Here is a 23,285-nt window from a genome sequence, read left to right as displayed (position 1 = left end):
ACAGCTATATCTCTAACACAATAACACAGAGAATACTAACAATAACTGATAACACCTCCCCCACATACAGCTATCAGTGACTGACAGCTAACTATGTATACACACCTACACAGACAATGCTATCAATCGCTGATAAAACCTCTCCCATATACAACTATCAGTGACTGACAGCTATCTCTGTATACACACTTACACAGAGAATGCTATCAATCACTGATAACACCTCCCCGTGTACAGCTATCAGTGACTGACAGTTTTCTATATACCGTATTTTTCGCTTTCTAAGAAGCACCTGATGATAAGATGCACCTAGATTTTTGAGGAGGAAAATAAGAAAAAAATATTTTGAACCACTATTATTGGGGATCTGTAGGTGAAACTGTTATGGTGATCTGTGGGAGACACAGTTATGGGGATCTGTGGGTGACACTGTTATGGGGATCTGTGGGTGACACTGTTATGGGGATCTGTGGATGACACTGTTATGGGGATCTGTGGATGACGCACTGTTATGGGGGCATCTGTGGATGACGCACTGTTATGGGGGCATCTGTGGATGACGCACTGTTATGGGGGCATCTGTGGATGACGCACTGTTATGGGGGCATCTGTGGATGACGCACTGTTATTGGGGGGATCTGTGTATGACATATATAGCATCTTATGCTATATATGTGTCATCCACAGATCCCACCCATAACAGTGTCTCTGTGTAAATAGTGACCCCCCAATACACCTGGCCCCGCTCACAGCAGTCTTCATATCTAAACTGTAGTCATGTAATCCTTAACCTCTTGGTTAGCTTTGTTAAAGTAGCGCAATCCTCTGTAGTAGTACTCACTATCAAACTACAGTAGCAGGCCGTCCTGGCAGCGTAACTTCACTCACTCCGTCACGTGCCTGCTCCTCCCACCTTATTAATGAAGCAGGCATGTGATGGAGTGAGTGACGTTACGCTGCCGGCCGGCCGGCCTGCTACGGTAGTCTGAAAGTGAGTACTACTACAGAGGATTGCGCTACTTTAACACAGCTAACCAAGAGGTTAAGGATTAAATGACTACACTTTACATATGAAGACTGCTGTGTGCGGGGCCCAGTGTAATAGAGTACAGTGACTGCACCGGGCCCTGCTGTGATCGCAACATCAGTTGCCGGCTCCAGCCCCTCCTTCCTCCCCGCTGATATATTGCCGGCCTCTATGCTCATAGAGGCCAGCAATGTATCAGCGCACCATTCGCTTTATAAGACGCGCTGACATCCCCCCCCCCCCCCCACCTTTGGGGGGGGGGGGGGAGAGCGTCTTATAAAGCGAAAAATACAATATACACACTTACACAGAGAATGCTATCAATCACTGATAACACCTCCCCTGTGTACAACTATCAGTGACTGACAGCTATCTATGTATACAAACTTACACAGAGAATGCTATCAATCACTAATAACATCTCCCTGTGTACAGCTCAGTGACTGAAAGCTATCTATGTATACACACTTACACAGCAAATGCTATCACTGATAACATCTCCCCTGTGTACAGTAACTGACATATATCTATGTATACACACTTACACAGAGAATGCTATCAATCACTGATAACACCTTCCCTGTGTACAGTTATCAGTGACTGACAGCTATCTATGTATACACACTTACACAGCAAATGCTATCACTGATAACATCTCCCCTGTGTACAGTAACTGACATATATCTATGTATACACACTTACACAGAGAATGCTATCAATCACTGATAACACCTTCCCTGTGTACAGTTATCAGTGACTGACAGCTATCTATGTATACACACTTACACAGCAAATGCTATCACTGATAACATCTCCCCTGTGTACAGTAACTGACAGCTATCTATGTATACACACTTACACAGAGAATGCTATCAGTCACTGATAACACCTTCCCTGTGTACAGTTATCAGTGACTGACAGTTATCTATGTATGCACACATATAGAATGCTATCAATCACTGGTAACACCTCCCCTGTGTACATCTATTAGTGACTTACAGCTAGCCCTATATACAACCTTACACAGAGAATGCTTTCAATCAATGATAACATCTCCCCCGTGTACAACTGAAGGCTGAAACAGCAGAGATATAAATGTATAAATTACAAGTTTTACAGAATCAGTTTCTCGTGCTATATAAAATTCTGACTGCAGATTGCACTGTACATTGTGGTGTCAGGTAACAGTGCTTGCAGGTGGCGACAGTTTCCCTTTAATGTCAGGGGAGGTTTTATGTCAAAATTAAAAGAGGCAAACAAAGTAGCTTTACAGTGTTTATGCCAGTTTTGTATTTTACCTCAAGAGCCAGATATTACACAGTTGTGACTGCATCTTAGGCTTTCCCATCACCACAATGTCATTTGCCACACATTCACTGTTTGTATAATTGGGAGTTCTTTTTGGGTGGTTGATATGCCAAACACATGATAAAATATCACTAAAAAGGCCATACTTTCTGATACCATGTCAGATTAATACACCAGCTCTCAGCAGGATGCAGAACTGATGGATAATCACTTAGTGCAAATGGAGTTTAAACGTGTTGTCTAGCTGACACATTATTCTGCTTCTAAGACCAGCAGAATATTGTCATGTATTAAAAGAGGCATGGTCTCACAGGAAAGGCATGTCATATTGGCACTTTACAAAGCTTTGGTACGGCCTAATGCAGATAATGCAGTTCATTTCTGGGCACTGGTTCATAGTAAGGATTCCCTGGAGCTAGAAAGAAGAGCAATTAAACTGATAAGAAGCATGGAGGGCGTATAGGCCCCTTTACACTGGCCAGATAATCGCTAACAAGCGTTCATAGCAATGCTCATTAGCAATAATCTGCTGGTGTATAGGTGCCGCCGATTACCCAATGAACAAACAAAATGCTCATTCATCGGCTAATATGAATGTTTGTGCGGACACCTAGATCATCATTTAACAGCATTCTGCTGCCGGCAAACAATGATGCTGTATGGGTGATTCGTGCATGTAAATGAAACGGTCTCCTTTACTGACGAGCAGGCGCTTGAGGGAAGGAACGATTTCTTTTAGACAATCGTCTGCTCTATCAAGCAGTGTAAAGGAGCCTTTAATTATGAGGAAAGATTAAAGGGGTTTTCTGAGATTTTCATACGGATGACCTATCCTCAGGATAGGTCATCAGTATCTGATCAGTGGGGGTCTGCCGATCAGCTGTATGAGAAGGCAGCGGCGCTCCTGAGAGCACCGCAGCCTTCTTTCTGCTTTTCCTAGGCTGAGTAAAGACACCTTCATGTGTCACGTGGCCTAGGAGCAGCTCAGCCCCATTCAAGTAAATGAGGCTGACTGCAATACTAAACACAGCCACTATACAATGTACAGCGCTGTGCTTCATAAGCTCAAAGGAGTGCCGCTGCTTTTTGCTGATCGGCGGGGGTTCCAGGTGTCGGACCTCCACCGTTCAGAAAAATCCTAGAAAACCCTTTTAAAAGAATTAAAGGGATTATCCAAGACTTAAGAAGCCCCAGCCCCCCCCCCCCCCCCCCCGCCCAGTGCCCAACCCGCGATACTGACCATACTTACCTGGTCCCCGATGCAGGTTTCCTTCCCGATCATTAGGCGCATGGGGAGCATTTTAACCCTGCAGCCTACTATTGGCTGCACCCCCCCGTCGACTGATGTTGTTATCTGCACGTGGGGGAGATGCAAAGATGGTCGTGGAGTGATCAGGAAGGACACTGGCGTCGCGGACCGGGTAAGTATGGTTGCTCAGTCTTGGATAATCCCTTTAAATTTATTTAGACTTGAGAAGATGCATCTAAAGGCCATACAATTGCAAAAGCTGTTGGCTGAACTATCTCTGACTAAGTCCCAGCTGAGTCTTATACTTTAATCTGCCAAGATGAGGTCATTTTAAAGAGTCAGCTTAACCTGTGCCCTTCAGTTGGTGCCAATTAGCACCTTTTCTTTATACACTTAGGTGCAGGCACCAGCATTCAAAATGGTTTTCATGTATTTTAAATGGCACCATGCCATGCCGTTCCAGACTTGGCTCTTATGGAATGACATAACATTTCTATGTTTACCTTTTTCTTTTCTCAGACTGTGCTCAACCATCCCACGTGCACAACATCAACCCCTAGACAAACATCCTCATAAACATGCACACTGGCCGTCATCTGCTGGCCACCGATGGTCCAATCTGTGCAGAAGGGATTTCTGATGTAGCGCTGAAGCATGTGTTGTTTGTTTCCTCTTATTTATTTTAACACGGCAAATTACTGACCCACGCCATAAAAAACCACAGCTATTTCGTAAAGCTTCACACAACACAGTTACTCGAAAGCCCAATAACATTTAGTGTCCATTATTTCGAAGGCAATGACTCTGAAAGGAAACCAGCTGTGGAGAAAAACTGGTCCGCCACGCCTGCCCTAGACGTGCAGCTGGTTAGTCATTACAGCTCCAGATGTGAAACGTAAACTGTAATTATCCCAATGACTAGCCAGCATTCGTACACTAAATATATGCTTTGTTCGTCTGTTTGAAGGTTGTAGTTAAACATTGCATGTGTATTATACCGGTTAGGCTGCTAGAGATCTGCCAAATTTAGAGTTACCGAGTAGCTGCTATAGATTTACTGAGTAACCTGACCCCACACAGAACAATTATAATCACGATCAAACGTCAAGTTCCTCATACAACAGACTATATGGACAGGTTGTGTGCATACAGCTAAAGGCAGATTTACACCGCACAATTGTCGGGCAGATTATCTGAAATGATCGTTACTGCAAATGCTCGTTCCTGATAAATCTGAAATGATCTTTCATTCAGAACATTAAATCATTGTTTCTGGGCAGTATATCATGTAGTGTAAACAGCAATCTACTGCCCAGAAACAATGGATCTGTTTGAGGATGAGTGAGAGCAGATGCCGTTGCTCATCCCCATACAGTAGCGGTGATTACAACATGTAAATGCAGCTCTTCCATTCCACTGACGAGCAGGCAATTATCAGAGAAGGTCTCTCGGTTGGCTCGTGTAAGTACGCCTTTTGGGGGGGGGGGGGTCATTTATGGAAAAATATACTCCACTTTTTGGCATATTTAATGCCCAGATTTTGTCGCAACAGTGTTTTGCGGCAAAATCTGCGCCTTTTTCACTGTATAGCAGTCAAGTTCTGAGAAAAAGCGGCGTGGTGTGGGCAGGGAAGAGGGCAGGCCAACAGGCCGCCTCATTCATCATTTTCTACGCCTGTTTTTGGCGTAGAAAATGACTTTAATCTTGTTAAACGGCCACCGGCTCATGCGCTTCTACATAACTTAGGCGCATCAAGATGTAGAGAACAGGGACAGGGACACCCTGATCAGGCTTTGTTTCAGTGACAGGCTTACTAACAATACACTGCAATAGACTATTGCAGTATATTGTAGAGCCATCACACCTACTGGATCTTCAAGAACCAAGTGAGTCTTGGTACAAAAATGTGTTAAAGAAAAATTGAAAAAAATAAAAATGTCAATTAAAAATTACCTGATCTATATAAGAATCCTGCATGGTGAACACTATAAAAAGAAAAGAAAAGAAAAACAAGGACAGAATTGCAAGTTTTGCCAACCTCCCCAAAAAATGGTAATAAAAAGTCATATATACCCCAAAATGGTACCAACAAAAACAGCAACCCGCCCCACAAAAAACAAGCACTCAGACAGCTACGTTGAAGGAAAAATAAAAATGTTATGGATGTTAGTATATGGTGATGCAAAATTTAACTTATTTTTAATAAAAAATGAATTTATGCAGAAATACTATATAAATGTGGTATCGCCATAACAGTGTCAACCGACAGCATGAAGTTATCATGTAATATATACCGCATGAAGAACCCCCATAAAAAAAATAAGAAGCAAAAACACTGCCAGAATTGCAATTTTTGCCCCTAACCTCCGAAAAATAAAAAAAAACTCAAATGTACCCCAAGATGGTACCAATAACAAATGCAACCTGTCCCGCAAAAAACAGGCCCTCAGACAGCTACGTTAGTGGAAAAATAAAAATGTTATGGATGTTAGTATGTGGTGATGTAAACTTGGAAAACTGGAAAAAATATATATAAATGTGGTATCGCCATAACCGTATAGAACCACAGCATAAAGTTATCAAATATATACTGCATGGAGAACCCCATAAAAAAATAAAAATTAAAAACAGAATAAAAATTTTTGACCACCTCACCTACCAAAAAAATTGTATAAAAAGCGATTTAAAAAAGTCACCAAAATGGTACAAAAAAACCCCCCTACAGCCTGTCCTGCAAAAAACAAGCCCTCACAGCAATATCAACAATAAAAATGAAAAAGTTATGGCCCCTTGTTCACCCCCAAGTTGTGGGGTGAATTTTCTCTTGTTACCACATGTGACAATGAAAAATTTGGGGCTAAAGCAACATTTTATTGGAAAAAATTACATTTTTATTAGTAATTTTTCACAGCCAACTGTTTCTATAATCTATGCCACTCTTGTTGGGTCAATACACTCACCACATCCCTCAATGAATGCCTTGAGTAGTGCAGTTTCCAAAATGGGGTCACTTTTTGGTGGTTTCCTTTCTAGGGGTACCTCAAGGTCTCTTCAAATATGATATGACCTCCAAAAGCCATCCCAGCAAAATCTGCCCACCAAAAACCATATGGCGCTCCTTCCCTTCTGAGCCCTGCAGTGTGCCCATACAGCAGTTTATGACCACATGAGGGGTGCTGTTGTATTCAGGAGAAAATGTATAACAAATTGTGGGGTGCATTTTCTCCTGTAATCCCTTGTTAAAATGAAGAAATTGGGCCTAAATTGACATTTTCTTGTAAAATATGTAATTTTTCATTTTTAGGGCCAAGTGTTTCTTTTTTCTATGAAACAAAGTGCTTACTACCACCCTTGAAATATTTATTTGGGGTTGTAGTTTCCAACATAAGGTCACTTTTTGGGGGATTAAACTGTAGGGGTGCATCAGGAGATCTTCAAATACATGGGCCCAGGAAATTATTCCAGCAAAATCTGCCCTCCAAAAACAATGTCACTCCTTCCCTTGAGTCCTGTGGTGTGGCCATACAGCAGTTTACGGCCATACATGGGGTGTTTCTGTAAACTGCAGTATGCGGTTTTACAGGAAAATTGGTTAGAAAAGGAAAATTTGCAAAAAAAAGTGACATTTTGAAATGTCTCCTCTATTTTCCTTAAATTCATGTGGGACAACTAAAGGGTTAACACAGTCTCTAAAATGTCTTGAAAAACTTGAGGGGTGTAGTGTCCAAAATGGGGTCATTTATGGGTGGTTTCTATTATGTAATCCTTACCTACAAAGTGGACTTCCAAACTGAATTGGTCCTTTGAAAAATGGGTTTTGGAAATTTTCTTCCAAATTTTAAAATTTGCTTCTAAACTTCTAAACTTTCTAATAAAAAATACAGTGGATGCCAACATATGGGGAATGTTAAGTAATAACTATTTTATGAAGTAAAAGCAGAGACTTTCAAGCGTACACCTATACCCTATGACTCAGAATTAACATCACAGCAAAAAGAGATAAAACAGCAAAGACCTTGACGAGACCTATCTAGTGTAGTACCATGGGAGAAGAAGACAGTGACAAGGACAGGTAATTATCTCTGTGGATCGTGCTGTCATATCACCTACGGTCATAGAATAAAGCATCTGGGGGTACCAGAGTAAAAGGATAGTGTGTTATACTGAATGATTGCACGGTACAATTGATTTGATAGTTCATCATAGATTGCACTGGTGGCAGTACAGCCACAGTACCACAGCATTCACATGTAAAGATAAGCATCAGCAGTATACTAGCGCCTGTGGAATAAGACTCTACAGCACTGTTTGTGCAGACTGTAGTCATAGCGCCAATCAGTCATACCATAATCGCACATAATGTAGCAGCAATTATTCTGTTCTGTGGTAAATAAATGGAGGGCCGCAGAATGTTATGTTATATTAGGGAACCCTTCCAAATTAGTTACACTGTGAATTACTGAGGGCAGTGACAAAAGAAACTACTGAAAGGTAGCCATTAAATTATTTTGTGTCGTTGACCCCTGGTATCCAAGGCTAAGCTGCAGGGCCACACACTGCACAGGAAATTCCCATCGATCTACGGTGTTTCTAGTGAAGCAAATAATAGTACTAGTCATAAGAACTGAGCCTCTTCCTAGCCTGTACAATGAAATGAAAGCCTGTCACTGTGGGCACATTCTGTCATCTTGATCAAACATCTCCAATATGGTACGCTAGTTGGCACAGTCAGGTCTATGACCTGCATACTGAGCTACATGTAACACTAGCAGTGGGTGAGAGGACGTGAAAGAAGAGGGAGACACCATACCACCGATGACCGGAGGCGCTCTCCTCCACCTGGGCCTGAACTTCTCTCATTAATAATTAGGTACCACTCGGCTTCATGACTGATTAAGCGATCACTTGGCACCTCTGTAGCCTTCGGGAGGAAGCTAATGATGATACAAGGCTTTGCTCACATTCTCAGGTCAAGGAATTTGCACAATCTCCTTTCAGGGTAGGAAACTCATTTTCTCGAGGTCCCATCATGCAATATTTATTCTAGATTTTAGGAATTCCTAAAAAGAAGACGGTATATTGCAAACTGTAATATCCAGAACTCGTCCTCCTGGAAAAAGACATTTAATGGCATATTAGTATACCAGATAGATCATATTGATGATGATCTGACTGCAATGTGTCTGCGTGCTCTGCCTAATGCTGACTATCTCTTCTCATTTCCTTTGTGTCTATTACATCCTTAATTAGAGCCGCTAGAAATCTTTCAAGACAATGGATTTCTGGGTCTATTCATGTAAAGCAGCAATTAGCAAACCAGAAATTCAAAGTAAAAAGGCAATATTAAAGGGAACCTGTCACCTATTAAACCGCCAGCAGTACCTTATTGCAGCCTGTAGCATGATTATAGGGGTCTGTGTATTTTCTGTACAATGAGTCTGAAAAAAGACTTTTATTCAACTGGCCACGCTATGTAAATGATAGTCTTGAAGTCAAGGGGACAGCAGCTTTCTCACCTGAAGTCAAGCGTGCCCGCACCCTTTGCGTTTGATTGATAGGAATTCCAATTCCTTAACCACTGGACGCTCAAACGTAGTCTTGCGCGTGCGCTGTGTCCCTGCAGTGTTCCACTCCACTGTGAGGTAGGCTCAATGATAAGGCACTCGCACATGAGAGCCTGCGCATGCGCGGGACTACCATCGAGCGCCCAGCAGTGAAGGAATTCGACATCCTATCAATCAAATACTAAGGGGCGGACAAGGGGGCGGGGCACGCTTGACTTCAGGCGAGAAAGCTGCTGTCCCTTGACTTCAAGACTATCGTTTACATAGCGTGGCCCAGACACAGACACCTATAATCATGCTACAGGCTGCAATAAGGTACTGCTGGTGGTTTAATATACATTTTCTAGGTGACAGGTTCCCTTTAACTATAGAGTGGTAGTTACAGTATAGACACACAGTCTTTCTGTATGACAGCTGCATAGAAATTTACATGGGACTTCTATGTAACTATATACAGTGGCCTCTCAAATTACAATATTAATTGGTTCCAGAAAGACCATTGTATGTTAAAACCATTGTAATCAGTGGCGTACCTCTAATAGAGGCAGACCACGCATCTGCTATGGGACCTGTGGACCTGCAGGAAAGCCCCACACCCAATTACACTTGCATAGCTAGCTGTGCAGAAGGACCTGCGATGACGTTATCAGCATGTGATCAGGGCAGCCATACAGAGTACAGAGCCATTAGTTTTACAGCTGATGGACCTGTGATGATGTCATCGTCATGTGACCAGGGCAGGGAGATGGAGCTCAGAGGTGGAGAGTAAAATGCAGTGAAACTACATGGGGATAAGCTTCTGTGTGTGCCTGGAAGAGAGGTGAGTGGTGTCCTGGGATAGCCCATAACATCCTAATACTGGGAGTTGTAGTTTTGTCCTACTGTATCCCTCTCCATGTAATGTTCACTGATGCCCTACAATAACAGTCTGGGTATCCTAGGAATTGTGGTTCTCTCCTCTTATAATATCCACTGACGCTGTATAATAGACTGGTAATGCTGGGGGTTGTAGTTCCCTCTCCCTGTAATGTCTACTTGTGTTCCATAATAACAGCTTGGACATGCTGGGAGTTGTAGTTCTCTCCTCTTTAACCCTCCATGTATTGCCCACAAATTTTCACCTGTTTTACATTGCCAGCAGAAGTTCCAAAAAACTGTTCCGGCAGAAAACAACCTGCCAGAGCTCTCTGGGTTCAGCATTCCTAGAGGCCCATTGTACACAGACAGCTCAAGCAGAGTACAACCTGTCGGAACAGTTTTCTGGAACTACTGGTCATCATGGGACTTGTTCTCTTATCACTATTATGACGTTCTGCAGCAGATGAGCTGTATATTAGGCTTTGTCGCACATCTGCGCTAGTGACGGTTGTTGTTAAGCTCTGTCACAGGAGCACAACAAAAATCACGGGGGTGCCAGATCCGGCGCATCTGGACATGGGGGCCCAATTTCGATAGTTGCTATGGGGCCCAATGATTTTTATGTAGGTCCCTGATTCTAACTTAAGTCCATAAGTCTATGAAAAACTGGTAAATGGTTCCAAAGCCCCAAAATGCCATCCCAAGAAAATGAAGATTTAAGAAAATGAGAAGATAACTACGACACATAAAGCAAGTCCTAACAGAAATGGCTGCTGGGAGCTGTAAATCACTATCTATGACGAGGGGTCCTGTATAGCGTCCAGTGTAACAGAAAATACAATGATGCCACCCTCACCTGAAATCCAACGGAGCAGGTCATCCTGGCACAGATAGAGGACAGTACAGGACATGTAGTACCACACTGTACTGTATAGAGGCGCTACTAGACAACCAATACTAGAGAAAGGGCCATGTTGGTTGGATCTGAGTCTGAGACATGGTATGCGGAGTCTAGTTTTAACTTACAGTTGCCTGGAAAAGACCACTGTATGTAGAAAATATTGTATCTTGAGGGACCCCTGTACTTTCCTCAACAGTCAGATAAAATTCTGAGACGTACAAATTCCATTAGGAACAGGGAGCAAGATATAGGGGGACATTTATCAAGCCCTATACGTCCCAATTGTGTCGTAAAAAAGCCACACATTAAGGCGCACAGCATCTTTTCCTGAAGTGCTGAGAAAAAAGGGGTATGGCTCAGATGTACTATAACTTTCACCAGAGAGTGGCGGAAGTTATAGCTGAAGTAGACTGGCGTAGACTTCACTTTCTGGCGCATCGCAGGACACAGAGGCTTCTGTCGCTTAATAAATCAGTTGCATATCACACCAGTGGTGGATGGATCCGCCAGTCTTGATATATCTACCCCATAGTGTCCAAGTAACTATGCCTCCACTGTAGCTTTAAACTTTCTTTTCCTAAAGTTGTGCACATAGAGAATTCTACCGGTCAGGTGCCTAGCTACATGCTGAATGCAGGAGACACCTTACTACGTGAACCAGGGGTGTGGTCATTTTTCCTTATTTGCTTGGAGTTTCATGAAAATTTATATGAATGATTTACTTATGCCCTTAGTGATCTCCTCTGCCAGACAGTTCAGTAAGGGTTATCATCAGCCTTTCTAAAAACACTTCCCAGCAATTAACACTGCCATAGAGAACAATGATGCGGACCTTAATCACAATCCAATGCCTGCACACAGTAAAGCCCCTATTTGACTGCACGATAATCGGGCTAATTATCAGGGACAAATGTTCACAAGAATGCTCGTCTCCGATAATTTGCTTGTATAATCAAGCAGTCAGCCAATGAATGAGCAAACGCTCTTTTGTAGGCTGATGGGCATCTTTCATAGGGATGAAAGATGCCCGATTATCAGCAGCACATCTCCCTGTATAATCAGGGATGTGGTGCCGATAATAAATAGAAGTAAATGATTTGGGGAATAAAATATGTCCCCATATCCTGACCTAGGCCTCTCACCCAGTTAAGCCAGTACTATCTACTCTGCACTGATGAAGGGAAATCACCCGGAAACAGTTGTCTGCAGATGAGGTGCTGGCTTATTTTAAAAGGTTGAACACTTACTTATACCATAAATACCTTACATTTGGTAGCATCACAGGCAGAGCTTGTTAACAGCTCATGTACATACCTTCTTTCTAAAAGTAAAGGAAGGAGAAACGACTGCAGTAACAATTATTTCTCCTGCATTCAGTTGGCATTGGCCTGTGTGATCAGGCCGATACAAACGAGTGCCGATGGATATTTTATCATTCATCGCCGCTTGTGCTGCCCGTGTATTGGGCAGTGTAATACCACCCTAGGCCTCATGCACACAGTCATATTATAATTCATTATGTACAGAGCTGTGATAACATAAAACCTAACTGTATCCCTTTATTCTTAAACTGTCAGAGTTTTGTTTTTCCCGGTGGCATTCTGTACGAATACAACAGTAACTGGTGGCACGTCCCAACAGATGCTGTACGTATGGGCCTTTCCTCCTCTAAAACATTGAATCCTGGAAAGATGGTTGTGTGGTAGTTCCCTACAGACAGCATCTATGGCTGTAAATCTTGTATGCATTAACATTCATGCGGATCAGTCTTCTAAAATAATGCAACATTTTCAAGAAAACAGTCATCAGGGCCAGAAGAGACAAGGCCACCAGGCACTTCAAGCACAAGTAAAGGATTAAAGTGACTATCAATAGGGAATGTATAGTCAACATACCTGGTGCCTTCCTTAGGAATGAGGTTGCCTCCATTGTAGAATTCTGATCCCCCAACTTCTTCACAAAATGCCCGCTGCAGTCCTAGATTTTCCTATGTAGATACTCTCAGAAAATCTAACGTATGTCCCACACCCCCTTCCACTGCTCTGGGTCAACCAGCTTCAACACTTGCAGAGGAAAACATAGATGCAATGGACACAGTGCTGGTGCATTGCAGGGCAGTGGAAGGGGGATGAGATGATTTAGAATTTATGAAAGCATCTGTACAGTAAAGCTTAAGAAGTGATGGTCATTGTATGAAGGAGTTGAGGGATCAGAACGCAGGTACCATCTTTTCTAAGGAAGGCACCAAGTATGTTCCCATGTATATAGTCAAATTTTACTTTTGGAATAGAGGGTCGCTTTTGAAGGACCATCCAAAGAGGCTTTATAAATTCTTTAGCAAAGTTCTCCTTCTGCGGTGTCTGTCCTTGGCAATATAATCTGATAGAAAATGTGTTATACTCTATTATTGTATTATACTTTTTAGGAAAATTAACTTCTTCATGGCATGGAAAAATCTGATGATTTGCATTTCACCAAAAATGGTCTCAAGGGCCACCTTTTGCAGATGGTGCTCTCCTGTATTTCAGAAAATGTGGCAGATGATGAAACAATGAGATGGATACACTTATCTTACCAGTGGCTCTAGCTCCTTGCGATCTATGAGGTTCAGTTCTGTTACAAAGTAGTAAAAGTGCTTGTAGCAGGTATTAACATGTGCTTCTGCTCCCATGAGTAGGATACGGTCAAAGTGATGAATGTATACATGGACGAACACACGGAATAGTCTGCACAGGATTTTCTTGCAGATCTGGAGAAAGTTCCTTGGGAAAGGGATTCCTATCAAGAAAAACAGTTCAAATGCAAGATTACTATGATGGAAGCGATAATCTTCTGAATTATAACATTAGATGATTACATAATACTTGGTGATCTGTATGATACATCTCAGGCTACTGTCACACTAGCGTTTTTACTGGATCTGGCAGGGCTCAGCAAAAACACTTCCGTTACTGATAATACAGTTATGAACGGATCCGGTTGTATTATCTTAAACATTACCACAACAGATCCGTCATAAACTACATTGAAAGCCAATAGGGAACGGATCTGTTTTCTATTGTGGCAGAGAAAACTGATCAATCCCCATTGACTTGCATTGGGGGTCATGCCGGATCCGTCTTGCTCCGCATCCCAGGACGGTAAGCAAACTACAACATGTTGCGGTTTGCTCTCCGGTCTGGGAACGCAACTAAACGGAACGGAATGCATTTTGGAGCATTCTGCTCTGTTCAGTTTTGTCCCCATTGACAATGAATGGGGGCAAAACTGAAGCGTTTTTTTTCCCGGTATTGTCCCCTATGACGGATCTCAATACCGGAAAACTTAAACACCAGTGTGAAAGTAGCCTATGTTTGGTCGATGGTCGTTTACTTTTAGTCTAAAAATCAAGAGACAAATCTAAACGTGGGTCTCCTGTGAAAACAGACAACCCCTTTAAAAAGAACCGGTCAGCACTCTAGGCATGTCTATTTTAGCAAAGAAATTTATTCCCCCATAATATGACACGTCTGGAACATCTTTTCTTGTTGTGCTGTTCTGTTATTCCTCCTAGAAGTTTTCAAACCAGCACCTGGATCTGAATAGTTTTGTAATTGCATGTAATTAAAAATGTTGTATAGCCACTGAGTTATTCAATAAAATCTATCTGTATAGCGCCACCGGCTGTTTGTCCTTTCTCTTATTTCTTTGTCCGGCTTACTTAGATGGCCGCACATGCTCAGTTTCATCTGTCAACTGCCTCCTGAGCTGTGATTGGGAGAGCATGGACACACCTCCTGAGCTGTGATAGGGAGAGCATGGGCACGCCTCCTGAACTGTGATAGGGAGAGCTAAGACACGCCTCCTGATCTGCAGCAGAAAAGACACGCCCCTTGAGCTGTCAGCCTGATATAAATCTAGCAGAGCAATGAATGAGGAGATCTCTGGATCCATGTGAGGTACAGGGCTGGTTCTAGCTTTGTTAGAAAGAGGTCGCCATGTACTGTATATTGTCCGTTTTTCATTTTTGACAATAATCATGGGATAACCCGTTTAACCCCTTCACTCCATTTTTTAGATTTGTTTTTTACTTCCTCCTTCCAACAGCCATAACTTTTTTGCTTTTCCATTCACATAGCCATATGAGGGCTTGTTTTTTACGGAACAAGTCCTACTTTCTAATGGCACTACATTTAATATTCCATATGAAGCTGTAAAATATTTTTAATAGGGTGGAATAGGAAAAAAATGCAATTGTGTCTTTGTTTTTCCAGTGTTCACACTATTATATCTATTATTTTGATCACTGATACCAGCAGCATCTTTTATACTGCATTTAACGTGTTTTCCATTTCAATCTTTCTTTGTGCAGGATAAAATATAGCAGAAATAAAATGCAGTAATGATATGGAAAAAATAAATCGAAAAGGCACAAGCTTATCTCACGGCTGTGTATTCAGAAGAGATCAATACAGAATTGCTAGTATGTCAGAGTATAATTTTGTGACAGATAAAATGACCCAGTGCAAGTAATGAGCTAAGGGAACTTATAGGATTTCCAATGTTATATCTAAAATGATGAAGTCGGCAGAAAAACAAGAGCAAAACGAAACAAGACATGTTGCAACACAGCTATTACTTTCTGTGCCTATAAATCATAGAAGAGTTCAATTCAAACTTGCTTAGAATGGAAATAAATAAAGGCGAATATAGAAAGTAGACTAAGTAATCAGTACTTCTATCTCCTGTAAATCAGAAACGTCCACATAGACATCACAACCCAATCTTATTTTTTTTTTAACTATGAAAAAATATAATCTATGTGACTTTATCCATTCAGTTATTTTAGTGCTTTCTAGCTAGTTTTGCTTTTGATTTACATTTTTTCTCCATCGGCTGGCAATCTGTTAACTGACATAGCTACTAGGGATCGACCGATTGTCGGTTTTACCGATATTGTCGGTTTTACCGATATTATCGGCCGATATTCAGGATTTTTAACGTTATCGGCATCTATTTTGCCGATATTCCAATAACGAATCGTGAACACAGATCGCACTGCTGTCAGCGCTCTCCATGTTCCCTCAGCAGCACAGGGGAGAAGAATGCAGTGTCTCCCTGTCCCCTGTGCTGCTGCCACCAATGAGAGGAGGGAGAACAAGAGGAGGGAAGTGGCTGTGGCCACTGCGCCACCAATGAAGATAAACCTCTCGTTAATTCATATACAGAAGGCGGGAGCTGGCTGCAGAATCACATAGCCGGCTCCCGACCTCTATGAGCAGTAGCTGTGATCTGCGGTAGTTAACTCCTCAGGTGCCACACCTGAGGGGTTAACTGCCGCCGATCGCAGCTAACGCTCATAGAGGTCGGGAGCCGGCTATGTGATTCTGTAGCCAGCTCCCGCCTCCTGTATATGAATTAATGAGAGAGGTATCTTCATTGGTGGCGCAGTGCACCCCCCAAAACCCTAGTATTAATCATTGGTGGTGCAGTGCGCCCCCCCCAATGCCAGTATTAATCATTGATGGCGCAGTGCGCCCCCCACCCAAGCCCCCCAGTATTAATCATTGGTGGCAGTAGCCACAGGGTCCCCTCTCCCTCCTCCTCAGTGGCAGCTTCTGATCGGAGCCCCAGCAGTGTAAGCCTGGGGCTCTGATCGGTTACCATGGCAGCCAGGACACTATTAAAGCCTGTCAGCTCCCTTGTTGCTGTATGCACTATGCACAGAACAGCATGGAGAGTGTAAAGTCCTATTCACCCTGATAGAGCTCTATCAGGGTGAATAGGACAAGGGTTCTAGTCCCTAAGGGGGCTAATAGTTAGTAAAAATAAATAAAAAAATAATAAATAAAAAAAAGATTTAAAAAAAACAACTACACGTTAACAATAAACATATTTATTTTCAGTAGATTTGTGTAGGAATTTTTTTTATTTTTTCAAAAATGAAAATTCACAGAATATCGGTATAAATTATCGGCCTGAAAGTTCACAGATTATCGGTATCGGCCCTAAAAAATCTATATCGGTCGATCCTTAATAGCTACGTATATGCTGGTGTAAAGAGAAATGCAGGAATAAGGCCTCATGCACACGACCGTTGTTTTTGTCCGCATCAGAGCCACAGTTTTGGCGGCTCGGATGCGGACCCATTCACTTCAATGGGGCCGCTAAAGATGCAGACAGCACTCCGTGTGCTTTCCGCATCCATTGCTCCGTTCTGTGGTCCGCAAAAAAAATATAACCTGTCCTATTTTTGTCCGTGCTTTGCGGACAAGAATAGGCAGTTATATTAAAGGCTGTCTGTGCTGTTCCGTAAATTGCGGAAAGCACACGGACGCCATCCGGGTTTTGCGAATCCTTGATTTGTGGACCACAAAACACACAACGGTTGTGTGCATAAGGCCTAATACTGATAACAAATGATTCTGCTGTATAGGTATTTGCCTCTATGAAACCATTAGACGGCATCCATACCCTGACTTTTTGTAGCACTTTGAATTCATTTTAACTATAGGGCTGGAGCTACATGGCAACATGTGCTGAGCAACAATGAATCTAATGACTGTCAATGGTGTCGCAACGCAACATGCTGCGGCTGTGACTGATGGATTCTGTGTCAAGTTAACTTTAGTGACTCCACTGACTAATCGCACTACAGCAAGTTGCACGTATTTTTTTGTCACGCAAATTCTCTGCGACTTGCTGTTGCATGACATGTCATGTAGTGCCCAGCCTTAAAGGGGTTGAGTTCTTTGATAACCTGTCCTCAGGATAGGCCTTCAGTAACTCATCGTGGGGTTCTGACTCCCGACACCCTTGCCAATGACCTGTTTGAAGAGGCCACAGCACCATGGTCTCTTCCTATGCCAATGATGTCACATTCATCGGTCACGTGGCCTAAGCACAGCTCAGGCTCATTCAAGAGAATGGGGCTGAGCTGCAATACCAAGCACGGTCACTATCCAATGGACGGTGCTGTGCTTGGTGAGCTGTGTTCTGTTTTTCACAGACCCATAGACTTCAATGGGTGTGTATGTTCTGCATCACGGACCACTGTAGTGCCTGTCTCCATTGTTTTTTCCAGTATGTGAACAAACACATTAAGGGCTGTTTCACACGAGCGGATGCCGTGCGGGTAATCCGCTGCGTGAATGAGTGCCAAGCCCCGCTCCGGACAGCAGAGACACGGAGCACTAACATGATGGACAATGCTCTTTGCCTCTCTGTGATCTTTTTACTACAAAATCATGGTGACAACTTTATGTCAGTGATTTTATAGTAAAAAGATCACAGAGTGGCACGGAGCATTATCATGTTACTGCTCCGTGTCTCTGCTGTCCGGAGCGGGGCTTGGCACTCTTTCATGCTCCGGATGTCGGCATCCACTCGTATTGGGTGGTAGAGAAAGAGGGTAAATAAGGTGAACAAGACAAAGGGGCACATAAGACAAATGCTTTGTGCTTAGCACGTGCTTGGAAAAATAAAGAAGCAGGTTAATCTGAGATTATACATTTGCACAGGTTCTTAACGTTCCAAAGCACTTGCAGCAAGAGCACAATTTGCAATCTACAAGTTGTAATGATATATCAAGAGTTAGGTCAGAATTAAAAAAATGGTTAGAAAAAGAACAACATCCACTGTTGTCAGTATTGATAAAATCTACCACCGGGGCTCCAATAAGATTTTATGCACCAAGGTTACAGTTGTTATAGATCCCAATGGAGGGGAGTAAATAATGAGTTTAAGGTTGAGCGATGAGGATGAGCGAATCGATTCGCATAAAACCTCATTCTAATACTGTACGGAGCAGGAGCTTCATGCAGTAACTTCATAAATTTTATTTGTACTGTAAAAAAACCATTTCCCGAACTCTGGTTCGGTTCCAAGTGGTACTTCGCAAAGCAATAACTTCGGCTCATCGGAGCCGATACATTCTAATACCGTACAGAGCTCCTGCTCCGTACAGAATTAGAACGAAGTTTTATGCGAATCGACTTTGAATGTTTCATCCGAAGTCAATTCGCTCATCCCTAAATGTGTTCATGCAATTTATATGGTTGCAGTTTTGTGCTTACAAAAAATCCAACACTGGCCCTGATTTATCAAGGCCGACGTCTGCTATGCCAGCCTTCATAGCTTTCATTTTAGGAAGAACTGGCGAGAAAGATGAAAAGGTCTTCTAACCTAACAAAATATGTATAAATGGCTAACTCTGAATAATTTCATCATCTGTTATTAAGATCTAAACGGTCAGAAATATGTTTGTGTATACCCAGCTCAGCTTTCCCTTTCCGCTATTGAGATACATCATAGGATCTCAATACCGGAGGAAAACGCTTGTTTTGTCCCAATTCATTGTCAATGGGGACAAAACGGAACTGAAGGGAGCGGAGTGCACCAGAATGCATTCTGCTCCGTTTCATTGCGTTCCCATGACACACACAAAAGCGCAGCAAGCCTCGTTTCTGAGTGCGTCCAGGGATGCGGAGCAAGACGGATACGTCATGACTCACAATGTAACGTAAGTTAATGGAGACAAATCAGTTTTCTCAGACACAAAAGAAAACAGATCCGTCCCCCGTTGACTTTCAATGGTTTTAGTGACGGATCCGTCTTGGCAATGTCAAAGATGATACAACCGGATCCGTTCATAACACACGCAGACGGTTGTATTATCAGTAACGGAAGCGTTTTTGCTGATCCATGATGGATCAGCAAAAACGCTGGTGTGAAAGCAGCCTGACCCGTGCTGCAGCCCACAAATAGCGGGCCACAATGCACGATCGCCGGCCGTAGGTCAGCCGCATCGGATCGCGGACCCATTCACTTTAATGGGTCCGCGATCCACCCGTTCCGCTAAAAGATAGGACATATTCTATCTTTTTGCGGAACGGATGTACGGGACGTAACCCCACAGAAGCACTCCGAAGTGCTTCCGAGGGGTCCCGTCTCGTGCGGCCGTTCCGCGATTCCGGATTTGCGGACCCATTGAAGTGAATGGGTCCGCATCCGTGATGCGGAATGCACACGGAACTGTGGCCGTGTATTGCGGCCCGCAATACGGCCACGGATCACACACGTTCGTGTGAACTTAGCCTAACAGATCTGCCATTTTTCTACCAGTGACTGGCTGCAGCAGGTAAACAGAGCCCAGCCAGGAGAAGCAGGGTGGTGGCGCAGCCTCTGCCAGATAAGTACTTGGTATGAATACTAGTTCCTGATAACGTACCACCGATTTATTGCTCGTTTGTTGGGTGAAGGTATCACTGATGTGGACACCAAAACCATTGTTTCTGGGCAGCAGATCGTAAACACGATAAAATGGACCTATCAATAAAAAGTTACACCATCTATGGTGCTAGGTGCAGAGCAACACTGTATATAACACGTCACATATGTGATACACACCAGTCAAGAGTGATGTGTGAGCACCACAACAACGGGATGTTACCACTGGAAGTATAAGGCAGGATACTGCAGATCTCTGGGAGACTAATCCCTCTATCCAGTTTTATACAGTTGAGGATTTTCTCTCTCTCTCTCTCTATATATATATATATACAGTCATTCTGTTTATAGTAATCTAAGTGATGTGGGTGTGACCCTGGAAGAGTAGAGGACAATTTGTGGCTCATGACGGGACTATTTTCACAGTTATGTGTAATATGCTTTTTGTCTTGAGATATTTGGCCGGAATATCTCTTCACCATTATTAATGAAGATTTAAAGGACCACTCTGGTCAAAATTGAAAATTCAGCCATCACTTGGTTTTTATATGTGTTGTCTATTTTTATATTATTCAGGCTTTCTTCTTTTATTTCTAATTACCACATATTTTCCACATTGCAGCATTAAGTGGCTGCTATCTCTATGACTCTATGACTGAGTCAGCTGTATAGCGGTTATCTCTCAGTACATACGGTACATGTCAGTGGGCGGTACACACAACTAAGCCCCTCCCACAGCGGTGAGAATGTAAACTGTATGGAACCTGAGGAAATTTTACATCTTTATCCAAGCCTCATCCTCACTGGTGTCCTGTTAATGTCCTGCAGGGGGACATTATATCATAATGTCTGTGTATATTTCTTAGGCTACATTGACATGACAGTGAACAATATCCATCACACAGTTGTTTTCAGAACCTTTGTAGTCCATGGTTTTATTCACACGGCATTTTTTTTCTTTTAATGGACATGTCCTATTTTGTCCGTTTTCATGGCCCGACAGCCCCATGCAATTGAAGGGGGACATTTTTAACGTGCGTTATTTCAGAAAGGCATCACTGAATAAACAGTCGTTAAAAATGGATTGCTTTTAACATACGTATTGGAAAAAAAAAATGCAAAACCATCCTGCAGATTCCGGCAAAAAAAAAGTATATGTTAATGTTTTCTTTTTTTTTTAACCCAACTGGCATCCATCTGAGGCATTCATTTAACGCATACGTCATGTGTATAAATTAAATGTGGGACAAAAACGTGATGTGAACACAGGGTGCATTCACACGACCGTATGTAGTTTGTGGTCCGCAAAAAATGTTCCATGTTTTTTCTGATCCATTGTAACAATGCCTATCCTTGTCTGCAAAACGGATAAGAATAGGGCATGTTCTATTTTTTTTTGTGGAGCCATGGAACGGACATATGGATGTGGACAGCACACAGTGTACTGTCCGCAATTTTTGTGAACACATTGAAATGAAAGGGTCCACTTCCTATCCGCCGATGCGGAGCAAAGATACGGCCGTGTGAATGACTCTGAAGTAGCTCCGGAGAGCAGCGTTCTGGTCACAGCCCTAGTAGGGGACAGCAGGAGATCTCGAATGGCATCAATGAAGCTTTGAGAACATATACAGCATCATGACTTTGGCCAAAGGATGAATTTTTCATTTTTTGCCTGGAGTGACCAAAATACCATTTTATGGGCATCTCCGGAGCCTTGGATCATCTGTACATTGCTGTTTTTACACAACATGTCAGAAGACAATGAGCTAGTGACAGCAGCAGGATGTCTGGAATGTGCAGACCATGTGTACGCCAAAGAATGTGCACGCTAACGGTGCATGAACTGCCTCTTTCAAAATAGGCAGACAAGCCCGTACACTTCAAGAATGGTAATAACCCTATAAAATACAATTGTACTAGTCATAAAGCTGTAAAAACAAAAAAAAGAGATCCTAACAGTCCAATTGCTGTAGAAACGCATACCATTGTTAATAGGAATAACATCGTGCCTCTTCCTCTAAGTCCTAAATGTATAAGTTAGCAGATGGTTCATTAATAGCAGTTGATGTTATCATTGCGGCATCAGTCAGGGAGCTGACACTCAGTCTTTTTTTTAACCTTTTCTTCTATTGTAAAAAACGATATAATTCTGGTATTTTTACAAGTGTTTTAGGGGTGTTAGTTTTTAGCCACACAACATTTTTCTATGTATTTGTTTTCCTATAGAAAAATCTATAGGAAAATGTCAGAAACAAAATGCTACACCCAGAGCATATTGCATTTTTTTTTTTAAATGCCATCAAGCTTGAAAGAATGCCCCTACAGAAAAATGCCTGTTTGTCCTGCATTTAATATTTCCCATAGACTTTCATGCAACATCTGGAGCTGGTGGGGTTTTTTGCCTAGAAATTGCTGCAAAACCTCTTAAAAAATGTCAGAAAAAAACCTATGTGTGGGACCACCCTAAAGGGCCAATAATCTTTATGCCAGTTTTCGGTCATCAAAAAGTTGGGGGGAGCAGCCAATAGCAGGCCGTGATGGGGACGAGCCTCCCTAGCATCATCGGTGACGTAGATTTGTACCTATGAAACCGGCTGACCTGTTGTCCTTAGCTGACAAGCGCACATACATCTGTGTTAGTCCCATGTTCATATGTGGCCACATTGCTGAGACAAATAAAGTTTTAATATATGCAAATGAGCCTCTAGGGGTAACGGGGGCCTTGACATTGCAGAGAGAGCAGAGCCCATTGCTCCTAGAGGCTGACTTGCATATTATAAAAAATCCTTTTTCTCAGCAATGCGGACACATATGAACATGGGACCAACACAGACGTCTTCAGCCGCCAAGTACACATGTAACAGGTCAGCCAGTTTCATAGGTAAAAATCTGCTGATAGATGCCCTTTAATATTGTAGAACGTATTACCCATCTAAAGGAGGAAGATTTTTAACCCCTAAATGACAAGGCTATTTGGGCCTTATCGATCAAGCAATTTGCCACATAAGAACTTGAATAAGAGTAAAAAAAAAAAAAGGAAAGAAGTTTTTACAACGTAACCCTCCCCCCAAATGTAAAAATTCAAAATTCAAATTACCCCCCTTTCCCTATTTTAAAAACAAATAAAAAAAATAGTGAGTATTGGTACCACCGTGTTCCAAAATGCATGTA

At 42.5% G+C, this 23,285-nt stretch overlaps 1 protein-coding gene across 1 annotated transcript in view; it reads right to left on the bottom strand.

Annotated features, from left to right (window-relative positions):
- The window catches only part of MOB3B (MOB kinase activator 3B), a 93,798-nt gene that overhangs the window by 32,991 nt on the left and 37,522 nt on the right, over positions 1-23,285 (bottom strand). Inside the window, exon 3 of the mRNA XM_040417178.1 lies at positions 13,483-13,685. Coding sequence (XP_040273112.1) covers positions 13,483-13,685 — 203 coding nt within the window. The remainder of the gene's footprint in view (positions 1-13,482; positions 13,686-23,285) is intronic.

Source organism: Bufo bufo, chromosome 2 (genome assembly GCF_905171765.1).
Source record: "Bufo bufo chromosome 2, aBufBuf1.1, whole genome shotgun sequence".
NCBI classification, from domain to species: Eukaryota; Metazoa; Chordata; class Amphibia; order Anura; family Bufonidae; genus Bufo; species Bufo bufo.
This window is presented reverse-complemented; position numbering and strand designations above follow the sequence as displayed.